The following is a 20825-nucleotide window of genomic DNA, read 5'->3' as shown; positions in this document are numbered from 1 at the left end:
AATTTCCTGTATTACACAGTATATACTCTAGAATAATCCATAGCCTGATGTTAGAACTTGAAGTGGTAGACAAGCTGCTACAGGTACGGACTGCTCTACTAGGATATAACTATCCTACATTATCAGTGTAAGATGTGGAAAAATTTTTAAAGGTTAACAAAACCATAATGGAATAGAAATAGAAAAAAAAAAAAACCACAGCAATTTAATAATGAAAATTACTGAAAGTATTTCCAGGAATTGCATCATTAATACTGCTTTATGAAGTTACAGGCAGCCTGTCAGTTCTAATTGACAAAAACCTGCTTCCATAACCATGGCTGTCACCTTCAAATCACAGCCGCTCTGGGAATTCACATCCATCTACCCCTCTCTAAAGAACCCATGACTCTGTCGGTGTTGCAGTGTTCCTTTGTTCTTCATTATAGATATTGAACTTAATTTTGGGCTGCACAAAAAAATGACTTCAATGAAGATGAAACGTACAGAAATAATACATTTACAAGGCCTGTAAAAGCAAAGCAGAGCACATTAAAAAGCTTTTGAATGACCACACTTCAGAAACAATCCTTCAAAATAATTCAGCTTTAATATAAATAAGAATTACTAAAATTTGTTTCTAACGAAGTCTGTTCCAATGAGAAGAAAGCTTGAACAAGAAACCCCTGAACAAACTGAATGCAAATAGGAAGTACAAAGAAGGTGGGAGAGGGCAATACCTAGAAACTACTCATGCATGCAGAGACAAGCATAGAAAATGAGAACTCAGAAGAAAAACTAGCAAAGGATGAAGGTCAACAAGAACTTCTATACTACAGGTCTATAAACAGCAAAAGGAAACATGAGTCCAGTGCTCTGTGGTTCAAAAGAAAACTGGCATAGACAAAGCTGTGGGACTGAGTATATTCTCTACTGTTAAGTTCTGATCTCAGATATTTCAGATCCTTCAGCTTAGTGATGGAGCCTAGGGGAGGGAACTATTAGCTACAGTAGAGGAATATCAAGTAAAGGACTACTTCAGTAAACCTGACACACAAAAAGCCATCAGAGCAGATGGGATGCATCCAAAGGTGCTGAAGGAGTTGACCTGAAAGTGCAAAGTAACTCTATAATTTCCAAAAGGCCATAGCAATAAGAGGTGTTAATGACCGGAAACAAGGCAAACAACATGCCCATCTTCAAGAAGGACCACATGCCAGAGAGCCAAAGCTCAGTTAACAAGAAGTATGCAGAAAATCTTTATGGAAGCTATATCCAGGTAAACAAAAAACATGGAAGTGGCCTGGGAACAGCCTGCACAGATGTACCAAGAACAAATCATCCCCAATCAACACCACTGCCTTCTATATGATGTCCAGCTCCACAACCAAGGGGAGAACAGAAGATGCATTTACACTGCCTTTTGAGCATCTTTTGACAAGATATCCCACCGTATCTTTGCAGCCAAGCTGGTAACATATGGAAGGGATCAGTTTTACTGTCCATTTCCCCACAACAGAAGACATGGCCTTGTGAAGTCACTGTAATCCAAGTTCCAGTTAAAACCCTATACAGCGGCTACTGTATTTGGAAAAATAATTCACACACACTATCCTTTATTGGAGTATAAAGGAAAAGATGATAACAAATATCAAACATTATCAGTGAGAAAGCCCCTGGACTTTCCCCAACATTCAGCTTTATTTTCACACCACAGCACTAACACTATCTTTTAATCCAAATGCTTATCTTCCTCACTGCAAGAATACACTGGAAGTGATTTATTCCTATCAGTGGCAACGATGTGAATAGTTAAAAGAACACTCTGCAAAGAAAAGTCATATATTAAGACTCATCATTTCCTATCATTTTTATTTCCCCTTCCATAGCACCTTTTAGCTTGTCGCCATAAAAAAATGTAGATGTTATATTATAATCTTTATTAGAAGATAACACCATCCCATCTTCATCCCATATATACCATGTCGCTGGGCCAACTTCAGGAAACACTGCTTAAAGCACAACTACTGCTGCCACGGCATCTTGAACTTGGTAAAAACAAACAAACAAACCAAAACCTAAAAACTCAACACAACCGAATAATCTGGACAAACTATGCCCCTTAACAGATGTCCTTGGGAGCTATAAAGCCACTTCATTAAGAAGAACTAAAGTAAAATTTAACATGGATGCTAGCATTTAATATCAAGATGTTCTCAGTTACAGGACATGGTGAAGCACTGGGACAGATTGTGTGAGGAGGCTGTGGATGCCCCATCTCTGAAGACATTCAAGGCCAGGCTGGATGTGGCTCTGGGCAGCCTGGTCTACTGGTTGGCGACCCTGCACATAGCAGAGGGGTTGAAACTACATGATCATTGTGGTCCTTTTCAACTCAGGCCATTCTATGATTCAAAGTAAGCACTGAAGACTGTGTTATTTTCCTTTACCTGCATTCCACTAGGATTTAACACGTTGCTTCAAACAGGTGTGCCCTGAAGAGCAGGTTTCAGCTTGACAACAAAATGCTCAATGTGTAGATGGATGAAGCCCCCACACCAGTAAGAGAGAGCTCTGGACCCAAGCTGAATATCATTGTTTCAGCAAATATAGTGATAATATAAAATGCAAATAGATTGCTCTTCTTTATAAAATATTATACATAATAAAAAAGACATGCAAAGAACCATTCCAGGTTATGAATTCCTGAAAGCCTCATTAATTTCACACCAGGTTATGAGAATTTGAGAAGATGTGAGATGACTGAATTGACGACTATCCTGCTACACAGAATTCTTCATCAACATTCTCCGCATCCTTAGGAATAACAGAGCTGTTACATGTATCCAGAGAAAATTAGGTCAATAAGGGTGTTAACGCAAATAGCAAAAGAAATAAAGCTTAATCAAAAATAATAAAGAATAACATTTTAGGGTCCACTCAAAGAAACAACAAAAAGAACAAATCAGGTTCTTTCATCCGGGGGAGAAGGAGAGAAGATTAAATAAATTAACAAAAAAGCCTGTTCTGGCTACTTACATTTGTTTTCAATTAATCTTTATACTTCAAAACAACACCAAGCAGCTAAAAAAATGCAGATACCAAATGGTGCCAGATGATAAGAAAGACAGGTAACACAAAAAGGTAGACAAGAAGTATTTACCTTGTTGAACCACTACTTCTGAATGAAATTCAACACACTATCTCAAATCTAGGCTCTCTAGCTCCCTTTCCTATTAGATGTACCGTCACTTCACTGCTTCAAGTCTCATTGTAATTAAGAGAACAATGTCCTTAATAGATTTCACCTGATAGAATAGCAATATCACATTAATGAACTGGGCAAAACCAACAAAAACACCCAATAACTAAATAAAACAAAACAACAAAAAACAATATTGCTGTCTATGCTTAGGAAGATCTTGAAACTACATACTGACAGCAAGACAAATAAGGTTTATTTTCTTGCATAAAATCTAAAATTAAGAGAAAAATACTCCCTTGAGACATCCCTTAACATCCTAAACAAGGTTTTGTGTTTAACATGTGTTATAGACGGTCTTATTTTAACTCACCTTTCCATATCAGTCTTCCTTGGTAATCTGTAATAAAAAGAAAAAAAGACAGTATGTTATCCATTGTTCCATTATGCTTCATACCACTACAGAAAAGATTTATTAGTGACCTTCAGACCAGTGCAAGAATTTCTACATACTTATGAAAAGCATTCCAAAAATCCTGATTTTAAATGTCTCCTAAATACATGTTTGATAAAGGAAATAGCTTAACAGTTCCGCAGAGCAGCTCAGTTAAAGACACAAGGGTGGTGGAGTATTGTATGGGAAGTGGGAAGAATCAGGTGTATAAAAGGACCATACCACAGGACAACAGCCAGAACATGACAGTTAAACTGGAAATAGTAAAGTTAAATGAAAAGCTCGGTGGATGAAAGACTGAGTATGAGCCAGCACTTGCAGCCCTGAATGCCTTCGGTAAACTGAAGGGTTATATGAGGCCCTGGGCAGCCCGATCCTGTGGGAAAAATCCCTGTCCTAAGGGATTTTATCATTATATGAAGAATGTTTAAATCTCAACATTTCTGCTAAGCCAGCCATGCTATACAATATAAAAAACAGCCATGCTACCTGTGCTTTGTAACTTATAATTCCCATTAAATACCTATGAAAGGGGCTAGTTAATACATAATAGCAATCATAGAACACGTAGGGCAAGATTAACTTCGGCTGTTTCTGACCTGCCTGAAACAAGTTTATCTTTCAACAGTCTAGAAGTGAAGAAACATCATACTCCAGAACTTTATCAACTACCTGCACAACAGATACTACTGCAGAAAAAAAGGGGGCTGCATTCTCATCAACCCTAATGTCCTACAGTTATTACTGGCACTTCACTTCAAAGTCATTTTTCATTCACGATGCTGGTAAAGGAGCAAGAGCTCTTTGCTGAAGGGAAGGAAGAGAATACTTCGCAGTTGGACTTTTTAATAGACAAATCACAGAATCACAGAATTGTAGGGGTTGGAAGGGACCTCTAGAGATCATCGAGTCCAACCCCCCTGCCAAAGCAGGCTCCCTACACCACGTCACACAGGTAAATCCACCCTTTATGGAGAGATACAGCGGAAAAATATAGCCCACTCCACTTTTAGAGGAGACCGCACAAGCTTAAAACCTTACTTGGTGAATCACAGTACCAAAAGCATCCTTCATCTCTTCTTCACACCACTTTTCTTAGTTCTTACCTCTCAACTATACACTCAAAGAACCAGTTCTACACCTTAAACATACAGGACATCACAGACAAATGTTCCTAAAAGAGCGTGTACAAAATCAGTTACTGACTATAGGTATCGTAAACATACAGCAGAGACTTTTCACTGGCATTTTGGAAGTTTTCTCAAGACAAAGTAAAATTCCTCATCCTTTCTATAATTTGAGTGCTCTTAACCTCAAGTCAAGCAAAACTTACCAGATATGGAGTTTCACAAGAAAATACGTGTGCCTTCCCCAACACCAATTGCTCCATATGTGATTTCATTAAAGATACACAATCTCCCTAAGAATCTTTGTTTAAACAAACATAAAGGTGCACACTTATTCATTGACAGAATACTTTCAGGAAAGCTTTTCTTGGCTTACAATTTCAAGCTAAACCTTAGCACAACTGATTGTGTGTATAGTGGTCTTCTGTTTTTCCCTTCGAAAGCCTTCAATTGGTAATTTAAGTACTGTGTAGGAGTTGCAGCCCTTGGAAACAACTCAGTTTTTCCACTTTTCATTGACACATATTTTGAGACCAGTACAAGCACTACATTGCCTGGATTCGAATCCCATGTGGCGCAAGTGGTAGAAGTGCCGCTCTGCTACACAGAGGCTCAAATCCCAGGGGTTGGACTCGATGATCTCTAAGGTCCCTTCCAACCTGCACCAGACTGTGACCATGTGGGCTTTCTGCCAGGCACTGAACTAGAGCACTGCCTAGAACATCTTACATCCATCTGCTCTCAGCTCCCCAACCTTCTCCCCTTTTTATGACAGGGGGCTCGTTAGCTTCCACTAGGCCCCAGAACACAACATGAGGAGGGGCAAAGCCACATGAATGAGGCCTTTTGTCAGGGCAGGAGCCAAGGAAGGTGCAACCTCCCCACTCGGCTCTGGGTCAGGCCTCAGCGAGGCCTCCTCACACGAGCATGGAAAAGAGGCGCGAGAGCAGGCCGAGGCGTGCAGGGGGCCGGGGGCACTCACAGGTCTGCCAGCACGGTCAGCTCGGCGTAGGTCCGGTGCAGGAGAAAGTCGATCAGGGTGCTGAGCCGGTAACCGGGGCTGGCGGCGGCTGTCACTGCGCCGGGTGCCGGCGGGGCTGGGGCTGACGCGGGGCCCCCGCCGGCCGGCACCAGCTGGTTGCTCTCCAGCTGCACTGGCGCCATGGCGGCGGCGGCGCCTCAACCCCAGGCGGGATCGGCTCGGCGGCCCGGGGCTGCCGGGACACGGCCCGGCTCGGCCCGCAGGGAGGACGCAGGGCAACGGAGGGCAGCGGTAGGGAACGGGCCGAGCGACGCTCAGAACTCACTGGGCGCAGGGGCTGCCGCCATGTTGGGGGCACGGGACAGGAAGCGAACAGCTCCGGAGGACCGGAAAGAAAAGCTTTCCGGCAGAGCCCAAGGGACAGCCGGGCGGGAGGCGGGGCCGGAGGGGCGGGGTGTGGGGGGGAGGCGGCTGTTGTGTGGGATGCGGCTGCAGAAGGGCTAATAACATGGGGTATGGCAGGCAGTCCTAAAGCGCAAAGGGAAGGGGAAGCTGGAGGTTTACCCTTTCTTCTCGGAAAGGGTAGTCAGGCATTGGAATGCACTGCCAAGGGAGGTGGTGGAGTCACCGACCATGGGAGTGTTCAAGAAACGTTTGGATGTTGTGTTGATGAATATGATTTAGCTGGGAAGTATTGGTAATGGTTGGACTAGATGATCTTCTGGGTCTTTTCCAACCTTGATAATTCTGTGATTCTGTGACATTTGAGGGAGAGAACACTGTGCAGTGCTCTGATATAGACCTAACAAATTATATAGCTGTTAGGGAGACAATAGATAAACTCTGTATAACTTACAGTTCTCCATAAGCTTGACAGACTGAATTTGGATGTATCGAGTTGAAATAAAAGTCAACAAAGCTTCAGTTCAGAGTGGGGCTATTGGTTCCTGCAATCTTGCAGGTACTCAGTTTCTTAGCACTTAAGAGCATGAGTGAAAAATGGTATATTGAGTTGTGGGCTGTGGCTGTGGACTCTGAGTTAGACCTGCAGTCATTATATAGGTGAGTTTGTTGCATGTAGATAAGAAAATGTTTTAAATTAATGTTTCAAGATAAGCAGCACTCTAGATACAATTCTCCAAATAACAAAATGGACTCCTGATACGAGATAATGGTGAGTTTAAGCAGAACACTAAAGCAGAAGCAATGAAAATGGCTAAAAATTAATCCAAATTGTATTCTTAGGTACAGTTGCATGTGTTTGGGGAGACGTTGATTGGGAATTACTGAATTTTGCACTTTGCTTCAGTAAGAGGATAATTCAGCATAAAATATAACCTGATTTTATCTGTCAGGTCTAGCTTATATTTCTGTATGTAGTCAATCAAGAATAGTTGCTATCTTTCTATAGAGTCTTGTTACTGTGATTACAGTCATTTACTGAAGCTTCTAAATCTGCTGTTGAACACTCTAAAAGCAGTGAAATTTTAACAATCCCAGCTTTCTACTGCACTTCCCTATTGGCTCTTTGCTAAGGAAGTGTTGTGCCCAATTATGGGGAGGAAAAGGTTGGCTGTGTTCATGTGAGTTTTTCAGTTAAAGACAGACTTCTGTATTGTCATTTGTATTCATTCTCATAATTGAGCAATTTTCAGTCTTTCTCCATGTAAAGCCAACAGCACATTTTCTAGTAGTAACGGTACAAAACCAGACCTGCTTGGTTCTATGTACGCAGTTGTCTCCCACCTTTCTTGCAGACCAGACAAACCTCACACACTCAGCTGTGCGCCGTTGAGACGTGTGTCCAGCACTGCCACCTGATGTGCAGGGCACAGCCTGCTGCTGCACTTAGTTTGTTGCTCAGCCTTGCTTGGCTGTCCTGGCCCTGGAGCACAGGAGAGGTCTTAGCGGTGCAAGGCAACCAAGGGGAGTGCCTGGCAGGAAAGCCTGCTGGGCACACAGGGAAAGTGAAGCTATGCTCTTGCAGAGTATTGCAGCCTGTCTCTTAGTGCAGCAGAACAGGCCAGAAACAACCACTGTGATCTCATACCCTACAGAGAAAATACCTGAAAGACATGAGGAAGCATAGTCACATAAAGCTTGTTGCTATTTAGTCATGGAGCTATGATTCTGACTGTGAGCCGGAGGGAAGGACTGCTGGTGACTCTGGATTTCTTGTTAATTTATAAAATACTGTCTGACATTTAGCAGTATTATATCAAAATGCCTGTGTAAATTTTGAGGACTAGATGGGGCTTTGAGCAACCTGGTCTAGTGAGAGGCGTCCCTGCCTATCACAGAGAGCTGGAATTAGATGATCCTATAGGTCCCTTCCAACCCAAACTGTTCTATGAATAATAACATTTTCATCACTTCTATCCTTTTCAGAAGACTTTTCAGAAAACATTCTTTTCATGAGTTCCCAAATATAGCACCAATTGTTGTAGTGCTGCGTATTGTGAAGTTACAATGCTTCTGCTTTGTGTTCAATACAAGTTTAAGTACGTATTTAAATTCAGAGAAGATAACATGCATCACTATACATTAAGCACATTCCAGTCGCCAAAAAAGTTTAGTCTCTTCTGTTACAGCATTTACATGAACATATGATATTTTTGGCTGTGATAAAAGTCCAGTTGAAAAATACCGATGAGCTTGTAATCACAAAATAGGGAAGAACAAACAAATGACTTTATGGCTTATATTTGTAACAGTGATTATGTTATTCTTTGATAATTCAGTACTCTATGACACAAATCACTGTTTTGTGGCTGTGCAGGGCTGTTGGACTTACAGTAAAGCATTCTTTGCAAAAGACTATTTGTGTGCACTACAGGAAGAGGCTTATGGTTGGTTACTGTACAAGTGCTTTTCTCACTTTATTAAAACAGGTTCAGAGGGAACAAATCCTTGAAAAAAAAGTTTTTAGATAAGTTATTTCTCTTTTCTAATGTATTTTGTTCATATAATTTAGTTTGTCAACTGTTTTTGGAACAGTAGAAAGTATACAGTAGTAGATTGGAAGTTTTTTGGCAGTCGCTTATGCTTTGTGAAACAGTGTGCCACTGTGAGATAGAGCATCTCTTGTACAGGGTGTAGTAAAGTATCCTACAGTTCTAATTATATGTTGTGAACGACCCAAGAAAAGAAACATTCTCCAAGTCATAAAATAGTATCATTGATTTGATTTGAATTTACAAAAGTCCCCTTTCTTATAATAACCCAAACATGGGTTATTTTCTAAATGCCGAACATAGCTGTATTCGTTTGAGATTTCTGGGCTTCTTTATTAACAGTATTGATATTCACTGTAAATTTTAAATTGGTTTGTCTCTGTCGGACTGGAACTAAACATAGCTGAAGGCCTCATTATCTCCAAAAGAGTGTATTTTCATCATTGTTATTCAGTTAATTAGAACACAATTTACTACTTCAGCCGCACAAACTGCATTTTTCTGTGGGTAAAAAATTCTTTGTTCACACGTAACTCTGACACAGGAGTGAAACTGTAACATCCATTCTAGACCCCACATCTCTGAAAAGCTGATGAAGGAGAAAGAGCCCTTGATCTAGCTCGTGGCAGTGAGGTGATGAATTGCACCGCTCAGTCACTGCCTGGAAATAGTTGACAACGTCATCCATAACCTGTGATTTCTCCCTGTTTAACACTTCCTCACTGTTACTCACAGACTTCTAAAAACTACACCTATGCAGGAAAAATGCAAAGTGAGTGCTTATTTCAACAAGAAAGTACTTTGGGCAAAAAGGATTTGTTGCACAAACACCTAAGGAGATGGAGACACTAGCAGGGAAGTTGATCTGATTAGTCATACCCAGTGGGAGAAGGACTGCAGCTGTGAGGTATTCTGTCCTAAACTTAGAAATCGCTCAATTGTATTTAACTGCTGCTGGCTACTGCATTCAGACAGTGCAAATACTCATGCTCTTCTATCACAAGGGTATTAGAACATGCTTAATTGCTATGTAGATCTGCAGCTGTGGTCAGATAGTGTTTAAATGCTGGCCCTTACACTCACTCAAAAGTAAAGACGTACATAGAGAATATGCCTGAGCCATTCCTTACTCACAGTTTGGGATGTTAATGGACAGGCTGCCAGAGAGGTTGTGGAGTCTCCTTCTCAGGAGATGTTCAAGACTCGCCTGGACATGTACCTGTGCAGCCTGCTGTAGGGAGCCTGCTTTGGCAGGGGAGTTGGACTACATGATGTCTAGAGGTTCCTTCCAACCCCCACAGTTCTGTGATTCTGTGATTTCTAGGGTAGGATGGTGTACAAGAATCACAGAATGGCCTGAGTTCACAAGGACCACAATCCTCATCTAGTTTCAACCTCCCTGCCACATGCAGGGTCGCCAACCACCAGACCAGGCTGCCCAGAGCCACATCCAGCCTGGCCTCGAATGCCTCCAGGGATGGGGCATCCACAACCTCCTTGGGCAACCTGTTCCAGTGTGTCACCACCCTCTGTGTGAAAAACTTCCTCCTAATATCTAACCTAAACCTCCCCTGGCTCAGTTTAAAACCATTCCCTTCCATCACTTAGAGCTCGGTGCTTTGTGAGCAATGTTAAAGACAACCCCAAACCAGACCCTCTCTGTAGGGAGGATGCTGTAGGATGCGCCAGGTCCAGACTTCAAGGCAGCATGGCTTCTAGAATTAGCTCTTTTTATTTTTTCCTTCTTCCTGAAAGCATAAATTAACACTGCTGTAGAAGTTAGCAGAAAGTTATTTGAACTTCTGAACTCCTGTCTCTGTCCAAGATGTCAGCTTTGACAAAAGGAATGTGAGAATGTGACTCCAGAAACCAAGGAGCTGATTACATGTTTAGTTGCTAACTTGGTGGACTGCCAGTGAATTCTGGATACTCTTCAACGAGAGATCTGTTAAAATTGAAAGAAAAGTGCAGTGAAAATGCAGAATATTACATGTGGAGCACTGAAGAAATACTTGTTGGATCAGACTTATTATATCAAACTAATGATTGCCTGTTCTGCTGGAGGGATATGCATCATGTTATGTGACATCGGGCCGCACCTATCTTGGTAGTTGTTTAGGGATTCTCAAAAGAAAATATAAGCACTTGTACAGTGGTGCTGAACTACACACTGAATAAATAATTTGGGGAGATATCTGAGCTGCACCTCTATATGTCACATATTGGAATTGTTTCCTTCAGGTTTGAGAGCGTGACTGGAAAGACGAGCAACAGCAAAGCGATCTCTCTAGTGCCTCTGAAGGCAGACTTCTCAGTGCGACAGCTCAAAGTAAGACTAAAAGAGGTGAAAAAAAATGGTGTCTTTGTGCAATGTATTTAGGACAAGCAAAGGAATATTCGCAGCTAATTTTAAGCAGCCTTCAGAATGCAGTGTAACACCTTATTAACTCACTTGTACTTAATCCATTGCATTCTTATATTTTTAGAAGTCATCATGCAATTCAGCAGTACTTTCAGCCCATATCTTCCCTGCAGTAGAAGGCAACACTCTTATTTCTTGTTTTAATTTAGAATTGGCTTTGACGATTGATTTAACTAAATTAATTTAGAAATGGCATTGAAAATGCCTACTTTTCCTCCCTCTACCCTTATTGTGGCATTTTTAAGTTGGCTGAATGTCTTTGTTGCAATTTGGACTGAAGAGATCAAGGCCTACCTTCCCCACTTGCCTACAGTCTGATCCTCCACAGCGTGATGAGAGTTTTGTCTTCTTGAACCTCTTGTAATCTGAAACTATGTGAAGCTGAAGTCACCTCCATTGCCAGAGGGTTACCTCCCTTCATTGGACTGGCACTGCAAGTACCCGATCGCAGTAAGTTGAAAAGATCGGCTTTGAGTCTTTTGAAGATAGTGCTTCCTCCTTTGATACAGAGTAGCTTATCATTTTTGACCACATGAAAACTTGAGGCACGCTCACGTCAAGTATAAACAGTCCTATTTTGTCTGCACATAGTTTTATCTTGACCCATTATCTCTCAGCCAATAGACTCACTTAGCTTTGGGCTGCCTCTAAGAAGCAGCAAAGGAAAATAAAGTCCTCTGAGCCGTGGTTTCTCCTTGTTGTTACGTATTATCTAATCAGGGTTCTCTGGAACAGGCCTTTGGAAACTTATTCTCTGCACAAGTGTATTGACTAGACTTATCAGACAGCTTATTTAAAGTCTGCTTGGGAGCAGAAAGAAACCTACAGGGATCCTTGTTGATGACTTTTCTTTCTGAATCTACACTTAAAAATGTGTATAAAAAAACCTCCTTCTAACACTACCTAGATAACAGAAATGCAGTATGTAAAAGACCACTGTACATGAGGCAGGTATTTAAAACAAGGTACAAGAATGTCCCAATGAATGGTTTCTGTAGGAAAATGGTAATTATTATTATTTTCAGTTGTAAATTATTGACATGGCTGCTTGAGTATGGGAGAGCTTGGATTCTTTGCATGCTCTGAATTCTGTCTGATTTTGATGCCCAAATGAGCTGATGTGTGCAACTGCATAGATAAAGGTGGTGGAGGTGTATATGTACATAGTATGTAGCAGCAGGAAGTTCTGAACTTGACCAAGGCCACTAAAGAGTTATAAATCACAGTATGCAGGAAGTTGAGAAGTAGCAAAGAGCAATGTATAGGGGAGATGTCATGTCCCTTCTTCCCAAGAAAAGAGGAAGGCCTGTCTTCTAGTTCAGAACACTCTCATTCAATAGTCTACTTAGTCCTCCTTTTCAGGGTGCAGTTTCTTTTTCAAACACAGAGCTCACAAACTATCTCAAAGCAGCTGATTTTCCGAAGCAGAGCAGCTGCCACTTGGACTTTCTGACACCTGACTCCAAAGTCTCAGTCATCTGAGTCCTTTCTGTTGAAGAATGATCATCTGCTACTCACAAAAAAGGCAAATTGACACAATGCTGCATGCATGATGCTGCAACAGGAAACCAACTTGGTACAGAACTGGGCTCTGTTTATGACTGCAGTGAACCATAGGCAGAAACTCCTGACAAAGAAATTTTGTCTCAGAAAAAAAAGTGGTTTGTCATAGAAAAAAGGGAGAAAGTTGGAGAAACTAAGAAGCGGTATGAAGCCAGATGAAGGTGGACTGAGTTTAAATTGAGGAGGCAGAAATGTGTCCTGTAACTCGTCATGATTGATGGGAATGAGGACTAACTAGGGTTCTAATGAGGCCACTGGAGAACTATGGTTTAAGGACTCTCACAAAAAGGTGCTTTGTACTGAACCTATTGTTAGGACAGATGCCACTTAACAGTTCAGACTGTATGTCTGCATGCATTCTGAATGTAAAAAGCTATAGTGAAAATGAGAAAGAAATGTACTTCTGCTTAACCCATGAAGAGATGTACATCCTCTGGATGTGTGCGTGCCACGTGTTCTTCCATCACAGCCTGACCATGAGAGGCTGGGGCAGATTACATAGTATCTCCACATAATATGAAAGAAAGAAATGACAAAAGCATTTTCAGTACATCGCTAGGAGAATGCATGTACATTCAGGAATTATTCTGATCAAAGGGAGAGCCTGTAGTTTCTGGTTCTATATCTATATCCATTGATCAAAAGAAAGGGAGGTGTCCTCATGTTAGGTAGGGGACGATGGTGCATCCAGTAGGGACAAACTACTTATCTGAGATGGAGCAGGGAGAAGTCCTCTTTTGTTTTGAAAGAATGGGAACTGTGCTCATTGCTAAAAAGATCTTGCTTTATTTTCTTTTTATCTCTTTGTGTAGTCTGTTCTTTACATATTTAGAGAGTATGTCTGTTCTGACCTCCTGTGTATCACAGCCCCTTTAGTTTCACTGAACCAAACCTGTTATTGAGCATAACACATTCAGTGTTAAAGTATACCTCGTCTTCGACATGATGTGTCTTGGAGAAAGTGTTCTGCCTTGGTCTGAAGATATCAAAAGATGGAGCAGCCAAGATTTTTTTGCTCTCTATAACTTCCTGAAGGGAGGTTGTAGTGAGCTGGGGGTTGGCCTCTTTTCTCGTGTAATCAGTGATAAAACTAGAGGGAATGGTTTTAAGCTGCGCCAGGGGAGATTCAGGCTGGACATTAGGAAGTATTACTTCTCAGAAAGGATGGTCAGGCATTGGAATGCACTGCCCAGGGAGGTGGTGGAGTCACCGACCATGGGAGTGTTCAAGAAACGTTTGGATGTGGTGTTGATGAATATGGTTTAGCTGGGAAGTATTGGTAATGGTTGGACTAGATGATCTTCTAGGTCTTTTCCAACCTTGATAATTCTGTGATTCTGTAATAGATTTTACCTACAGTTTTGTTTCAGAAGGGAATTATGCTTTAAATACTGTGCTGCTGCTAACTCTGCTTTTGTACTCTTCCAATAGCTGCCACAACAGGGCAGATCATATTTGATAATTACTGCTTTTCTGTGCTTCACATAATTACCCTAGCACTCCTAGAGACAGATGATCTTAGCGGTTTAGTGGTGCTGTGCCTTGAAGGGGCTCCCTATAATACTTCCTTGCCCTGAACTGTGGTAGAATATACCAACTGAGTATAGAAGGGAAAGAAAATAAAATCTAAATGCATTACTGCCTAGCTAAAACACTGAGGATAAATTTCCTCCATCCCTTCGAGTCTAGATTGTACTCTCAACTAAGGACACCACTAGTGGTGACAAACTGAGCTATCAGACACACTTTCTATTGTGAAAAGGATCCATCTTCCTTGCTCTTCACACTGATTCCTATGTGATCCTGACACCCTTGTGCTGATGTTCATATTCTCTGGGCTGATTACTAACCTGGCTGAAAACTGTCCCTTTTTCACTTCTCTCTATATTTATTTTCTGCCAGTTCAGTGAGCTGAATTATCTCAGTGGTGGGTTAGGTGAGTGTCAAATGTGCTCCAAGGAAACATGCTCAAGGAACAAAGGAATGGAATTAGGGGAAGGATGGAGGAAAAGAACAGGAAAAAGGAAAGAAGATGAAAGAACAGGATTTCTTCTTTCTACGACAGAAAGCCTTAAGATCAGCTAAACTCACGTTGTCTAATTGCATCTTTAGGAAGCTAATTTCCCTAGATTTCCTGTGATGTCAATTTAGAAAAGGGATCTCCTTTAGGGAATGATTAAAAAGTAAGTGAAGGGGAGTAGCCTACTTTATACACATTGGTTAGGCAATGTAAATGTGCCTGTTCTTTACAGCAAAGGTCACTGTGGGTGAAAGATTTAAAATGCAATTAATGACTAAATGACTCCATATCCAGAAAACCAAAATAATGGTCTATAGATGGAGAAACAGTCTTTTGAGATCTCTAAAAGGCAGTCCCTAATGCCCTTACAACTACTGTTAGAAAGACCATGTGAATCCAGACAGTAGAGCATGAGCAACTGCAGAACCACCAAGTAAATCAGACAGCCTTCTTGTCTCCAGCAAGAAGGTTTGTCAAGCTGATATTACTTGGAATTTGCTTAGTTTCAGACTGACGAGAAAACTGAGAACAACCTTCTGGTGTACAGCTTGTTTTCAGAGCTTCCCCTGCTGTTCCCTTCATGCCACCAATTCTAACTCTGTTTCTCTCTTGCTCTTCCCACTTCCACCATTATTTGTAAAAATCACTATTGAAAATGACCTACATAAATAAATAAATTGGATGAATAAGTCATGAGGGAGAGAATGAATGTGTGAGTGTGTGTGGGTGGATGACACAGAGCACCAGGCTGGTGGGAGCAGCAGGAGCTATCAGTTCTTTTGCTGTCAGCAGCAGAGCCTGAGAAGAGTAAGGTCATTAAGTCCTGATCGTGGAAGGTGCTGAGTGCCTTCTTCTGTCATTTCTGGTAGTAATTGAAAGCTTTTCCATACCTTGTCAGTAGAGTCTTCAAGGAAGGAAGAAGAGGGCAGCAGCCTAAACCTCTGGTTTTCAGCTTTTTTTTTTTTTTTTTTTTTTTTTTCAGTTTGCAGATCCCTAAAGATTTTCCTCCTGTAATGAATCTCAACTGACTGACACAGGCTCACTTCTTGTAATTACTTTTCATGGAGCCTCTTAAAATTATCAGTGGACCCTCAGAGGCCTGGGACACTGAATTGCTGCCTTTCAGATGCAGCAGCAAAACAACTCAGGAAGAACTTTCTTGCAAGAGCAAGGCTGGAAGTGTCAGTTCAGAGACGGTATCATTCGATACCAGTTGTACCCTCTCCGGTACAGTCTCTTCTCTGTGTGAGACACTAGCCATTACATCCATCAGATGGCTAAGCCACTGGTCACTTGCCACATCACCCACCATTAGGACATGTTCAATCACAAAGTGAACTCTGCAGTGCAGAGGGGTGTATTTCTCCCTTGATAAGTCCACTTCTTGCCCCACAGATAAAATGTGTCCATTTTGCTGTGCTGTGGAGCGACACATGCTGGCCTCTTGGGAAGGAGCTGTTATGGGGGAACCCAATGATAGAGTATGCAGATTATCCACTCCCCTGAGAAGTACTAGTAAGGAAAACAGGCATTTTCAGTTTCTCAAAGGAATCAGAATAGCAGCAGAGAAGGTGATAGAATGTAAAGGATGATGAATTATTTGTTGCAGGCTGTGCTTTTGAAAAGATGTAATGTTCTGAATCCACTTTCACTTGAAACTTCACAATTCTCTGTGCAGGAGCAGAGAATTAGAATAATAAAGCCTAGAACTCATAAATATGCTTATAACTCCGGTCAAATCAAAACCCTTCCAGTGGTAAGAAAGGGGCACGGACTGCCTTTCAGTCATAGGTAGCACAGTCTCTACAGTTTGCTCTACAGTGATTGTTCTTAATCAACCCTTTATTCAGCCCTGAGACACCCTTAACATATCAAGTAGGCCTGGCTCTCATCTGTCTGCTGTTAACAGTAGTCTAGTAGTGACTGAGGCTCGAGTTCATTGCAGATCTGTTTGTAAGCCCAAGGTTATCTGTGTTACTGCAGGTAAAAAGATGGAGAGAATTAAAAATACTGGCAGTGGCACCAGAAATCTCATTAATGTGAATATGAATGAACACCTCTGCCAGGTGAGAGGCCATCGCCCTGCAGAAAATATTGCTTTATGCTGCCTGTTGACCAGTTGCATAACACCACTTACGGGCTGCAATATGTCCTTCCTTGTCTTGGGCATTTTCTGTTTGTCTTCACAGTATCATGTCTGGAAACAGTGGAAGAGAAAGTGAGCCTTGGCTGTAGGCTGAAATGGGCAGCAGTAAAAATGCTGCCTTCTTAGGTACTGTGTGTGTTACCTTCTGTTTGAACTCTCTTTCAGGTGGCTAACAGTAGAGCTAATAAAATATCTATGTGACACAGAATCCCACATCACATTTCAGAAAGAAGTAGGCCACACAAGTACTTAAGGCCTCACTGACAGTCAGTGGGCCAGCTCTTACAGAATATTTGGGTGGAAGACTGAGCACCGCACATATCAGAATTTCTAGAATTATATATTTGTAATTACTTAAGGTTCATGGTGTTTTGAGGGTCATATGCACTTTTACAAACCTACCAAGTATGCATTTGTATGTGTAGATGTCTCTCTCTGTTTCTGCCTAGTATGGCACTTAGTCTGAAAACAAAGCTTGCCATCCAGCTCCAGTCTAGAAGCCTGTACAGTCGTGCTAGCGTGGCATGGCCTGTCAGCAGCGGGTGGTACAACTCAGATACACGATTCCTCAGCCAGAGCTGAAATTAGGTGACTGCACTTGGATACTTTAAAAATGCTACTACTTTTTCTGTCCAGAACAAAACAAATTATCAACCTACTCTGTCAGTGCTCTCTTCTCCTTTGGGTAAGGATTATCCTTATTTCATTGTGCTGAATACAGCATCAATGGGAAATAACAGAGCTACTACTCAGCATTCTTTTCCAGCTATATCACTGTTAGCTTCCTTGCGTGTTTCTCAGTTCTTGAATCTCATAAAATAAAGCAAAAACAAACAAAAAATTGAAAAGCAGAGATAACATTTTATTTCACACTTATCTGACTTTAAATAGTTCACACTGCCTCAGCCACCTTGCCTGATAATCAGAATAGCTCTCTGGCTATCCAGGAGTAATATCTCCAGGAATCAAGAGCACAGCAGCACCTGGAGCTGGGTGCTGCACTCCCTCTGCCTGCAGGTTGTGCAAAGGAGTCAAGGGCAATCTGTGTGAATCAGGCCTGCAGAGTCAATCGCAAGTGCCAAGTGCAGAGATCAGTACCATACAGCAAGTCTTTGAAGTTTCATTTTTCATTCACTGAAGGCCAATTGGAATGAAAGAAACTCCATTCTCAAGCACTGTCATGCTTCCCTGTATACTCACACACACAACTGCCTTTATAATGAATATCCTGGGATGTAGCAGCAGAGTAAGCAGAGAACCACACCAAATTTACCTGGATTATAGGCATATTTTCATGGATCCTGCTGCAGAGGGTCTTTTGTATTTTCTTTAGGTTTTAGTATATTGCAGAAAAATTTATTCTTCTTTCCATGTCCATTTTGAAATCTCCTTTGGCATTAAACACAACGTTTGCTGTATTAATTCATGTGGGTATAGTCCCAGTTTGCAGCAGGTTTGCTGCCAGCTTTTCCCTAGATCATCACAATCGCTTATTCAGGCCATGCCTATCTACCTGCAGGAGAATTGCCTTAAGCTATCGTTACCTTCCCATGGGCAAGACTCAGTGCAGCAGCTAGCTGTCATCTGTCTAATCTGAGGCTACAGGCCACTCTCAAGTGCTAGTGGACGGAGCGCAGGCAGGATTGTCAAAGTTGCATGGTGAATGAGAAGCAGTCACATGGATATCACTTATTGGATGCATTAGCTAATAATAGCAAAGGAAAAAATGCCTTTACTCACTGTAGGGACTGTGGCACGGTATGCCCAATTCACCCGCAATCCTGAAATCAAGTGAAGAAGAGGAAAGAGGTGCTGGGCTGGATGGAGTAGAGAGTGAGATCCCTGTTATTTGATATGCAGTGGTTAATGCCTGAAGGAACCAGGATTAGGAAGCCTTTTTTTTTTTCAATGTATTTTTGTATCTCCACTGGCTTCACCTGAGATGGTCTGTCTCAAATCCAGATCAAACTGGCAGCTGAGAAACGTTTCATCAGCACAAGTATTTTCTATTCTTTTTCCAAGATATTGACCCCAATGAACACCTTCCAGAATCTATTTCACAGTTAAGAAGTGAGTTGAAGCAACATACTGTAGATTATGTACTCTGTTGTGGTTAAAGGACAGCAGATGGAAGTGAAAGTTGCTTTAGCTACCAGTTATGAGAAGGTAGTTGTCATATAGCAAACAGAGGTGACTAATGCAATGTCCTCTTCCCTCTCCTGCCATTGTATGAATCACCTTTCTTTCACATAGAGCACTCTGTCCAAGGAAAGCTCCCTTCAGTTTCCTAGCTCTCAGATGAGCGCTCAGTTCAAAAGTATTGCAGGATCAGAACATCATCAAGTGTGAAGAGTACAAGCTGCTGTTGTGTTTTAGCATGTGGTTACAATATAGGTCTGCTAGAACTGTATTTCAAATGTGCTCAGTATGACAAACATACATCTCACTGCACGCACAGTTTTTCATCTTTTACAGGCTCACGTGGTTCTCTCTCTTGCATTACCTTGTCACTTCCCAGGGAGGGCAATTGCTTCTTCTGCCCCTTCCTAACATTTGGGCTGTACCAACCTCTTCCTCTATTGTTTACAAGTTAAGAGAAACTTTCAACTTGTCAGATGCAATGCTGCATTGGTACCACAACTGGATTTTTATTGTATTGCTTGGGTTTTCCGCAACTCTACCACTGCTCCCAACCCCTTCTATTTCCATAGTACATTCCTGTTACCAGAGTCTGAAATAGCCCCAGAAGAAATTCACCTTAGTATATATTTATTTCAAGGCATGTTTCTCAAATACACATTTTGTCTTCACCTTCTGTTTACTATTGTGAGATAAAATCAGGCAGCTTGATAATGTTATCATTTTTTCCCTACAACAGGTTGGGCCAACCTATGTGGGATCTCCATATGTGATTTACCTACTTAATTCTGTGGACAAAAAAAATCAAATCCATTGTCCTCTTTTGGACTGTGGTTTGAATTATCTGCCTAAAGTGTGAGAGCAAACCTCGTTTCAAAGTGCTTTTTTCTTCATCTGAAATAGTATGTCTTTCTGCACAGGTGTAATGAAAGGGAACATAAATATTTTTCTGTTGTGTCATTTTCCTCTTTTCAGTTCTGCACTCAAAACCCTAGAAGAGAGTGGAAATGAGATGTCCTGATAAAGTCTGATTACTGCTGATACCATTCCTGCCACAAGAATATGGAAGGAGGCAGTGAGCCTTTCTAAAGAAGGGATTTAGTTCCAAAAAAACTGGACCATGTTTGATGCTTAAAAAAAATAAATAAATCCATGAATTTTTGTCTGCATCATACAAGAGTGCACACATCATGGAGAAATCAGTCAGAGGGTTTTTGTGTTATAAAACACAGACACTCTTAAAAGCAATTGTATTTAGCTTAAGGCCATTCTTCTCTGTGACTAGTTAACCTGAATCTGTTAAAATTCCTTTACCACTCACAATTCAGCAGCATTAGCAGTTCTGATTGCACTGAATTGCAATTGGAAATGCTTGGGCTGAGTCTGACTTCACACAAAGCTCAAGCCACTTGCATGCGGCTCTTCCTAGTGACTGTTTAGCCGGAATACAAATTAATAAGGATGTCATCCTCCATCTTAATGCTTAACAAAATAAAATCATTTGGTTATTTGAAGGGGCAGAAAGTAAGTCGTGTGGGGTGGAGTGTAAAAACACACTTTTTCCCACTGCACTGTAGGTTTGCTATGGAACAAAATCGTTGGCAGGGGGGTTGAACAAGCCCATCAGAATATCTGCATGCAGGCCGGCCCTGCAGCACACTGCCACAGGGGAGATGTGTCGAGGTATTTATACCATGCTCATTGCTATGGTAACAGAAAGCCTTATGAAATGTAGATATTCCATACAGAAAGCTTGTGCTTTTCTGCCTCTCTTGTGCTCACTCGCTCCTTCCTCCCCACCATAGGGGCTTCTACGGATGCTTGTGCAGCGAGGAGG

The 20825-nt window shown here is 41.6% G+C and overlaps 1 protein-coding gene and 1 long non-coding RNA gene across 2 annotated transcripts in view; one reads left to right on the top strand and one right to left on the bottom strand.

The window, feature by feature from the left end:
* Positions 1–6169, bottom strand: part of MED14 (mediator complex subunit 14) — a 33410-nt gene extending 27241 nt beyond the window's left edge. The window contains exons 1-2 of the mRNA XM_015884784.3: positions 5745–6169; positions 3555–3581 (exon numbers count right to left, since the gene is read on the bottom strand). Coding sequence (XP_015740270.1) covers positions 3555–3581; positions 5745–5926 — 209 coding nt within the window. The 5' untranslated portion in view covers positions 5927–6169. The remainder of the gene's footprint in view (positions 1–3554; positions 3582–5744) is intronic.
* A 4769-nt stretch (positions 6170–10938) lies between these two features.
* On the top strand, positions 10939–20145 carry LOC146762623 (uncharacterized). The gene is made up of 2 exons (XR_014939931.1): positions 10939–11027; positions 19964–20145. It is a non-coding gene; the product is annotated as an uncharacterized LOC146762623 (long non-coding RNA).
* Positions 20146–20825: the final 680 nt, after the last annotated feature.

Source organism: Coturnix japonica, chromosome 1, assembly GCF_054131305.1.
Source record: "Coturnix japonica strain WE chromosome 1, WE-NBRP24, whole genome shotgun sequence".
Classification (NCBI taxonomy): domain Eukaryota; kingdom Metazoa; phylum Chordata; class Aves; order Galliformes; family Phasianidae; genus Coturnix; species Coturnix japonica.
Note: the sequence above shows the minus strand (reverse complement) of the source record. Positions and strands in the feature narration are given on the sequence as shown.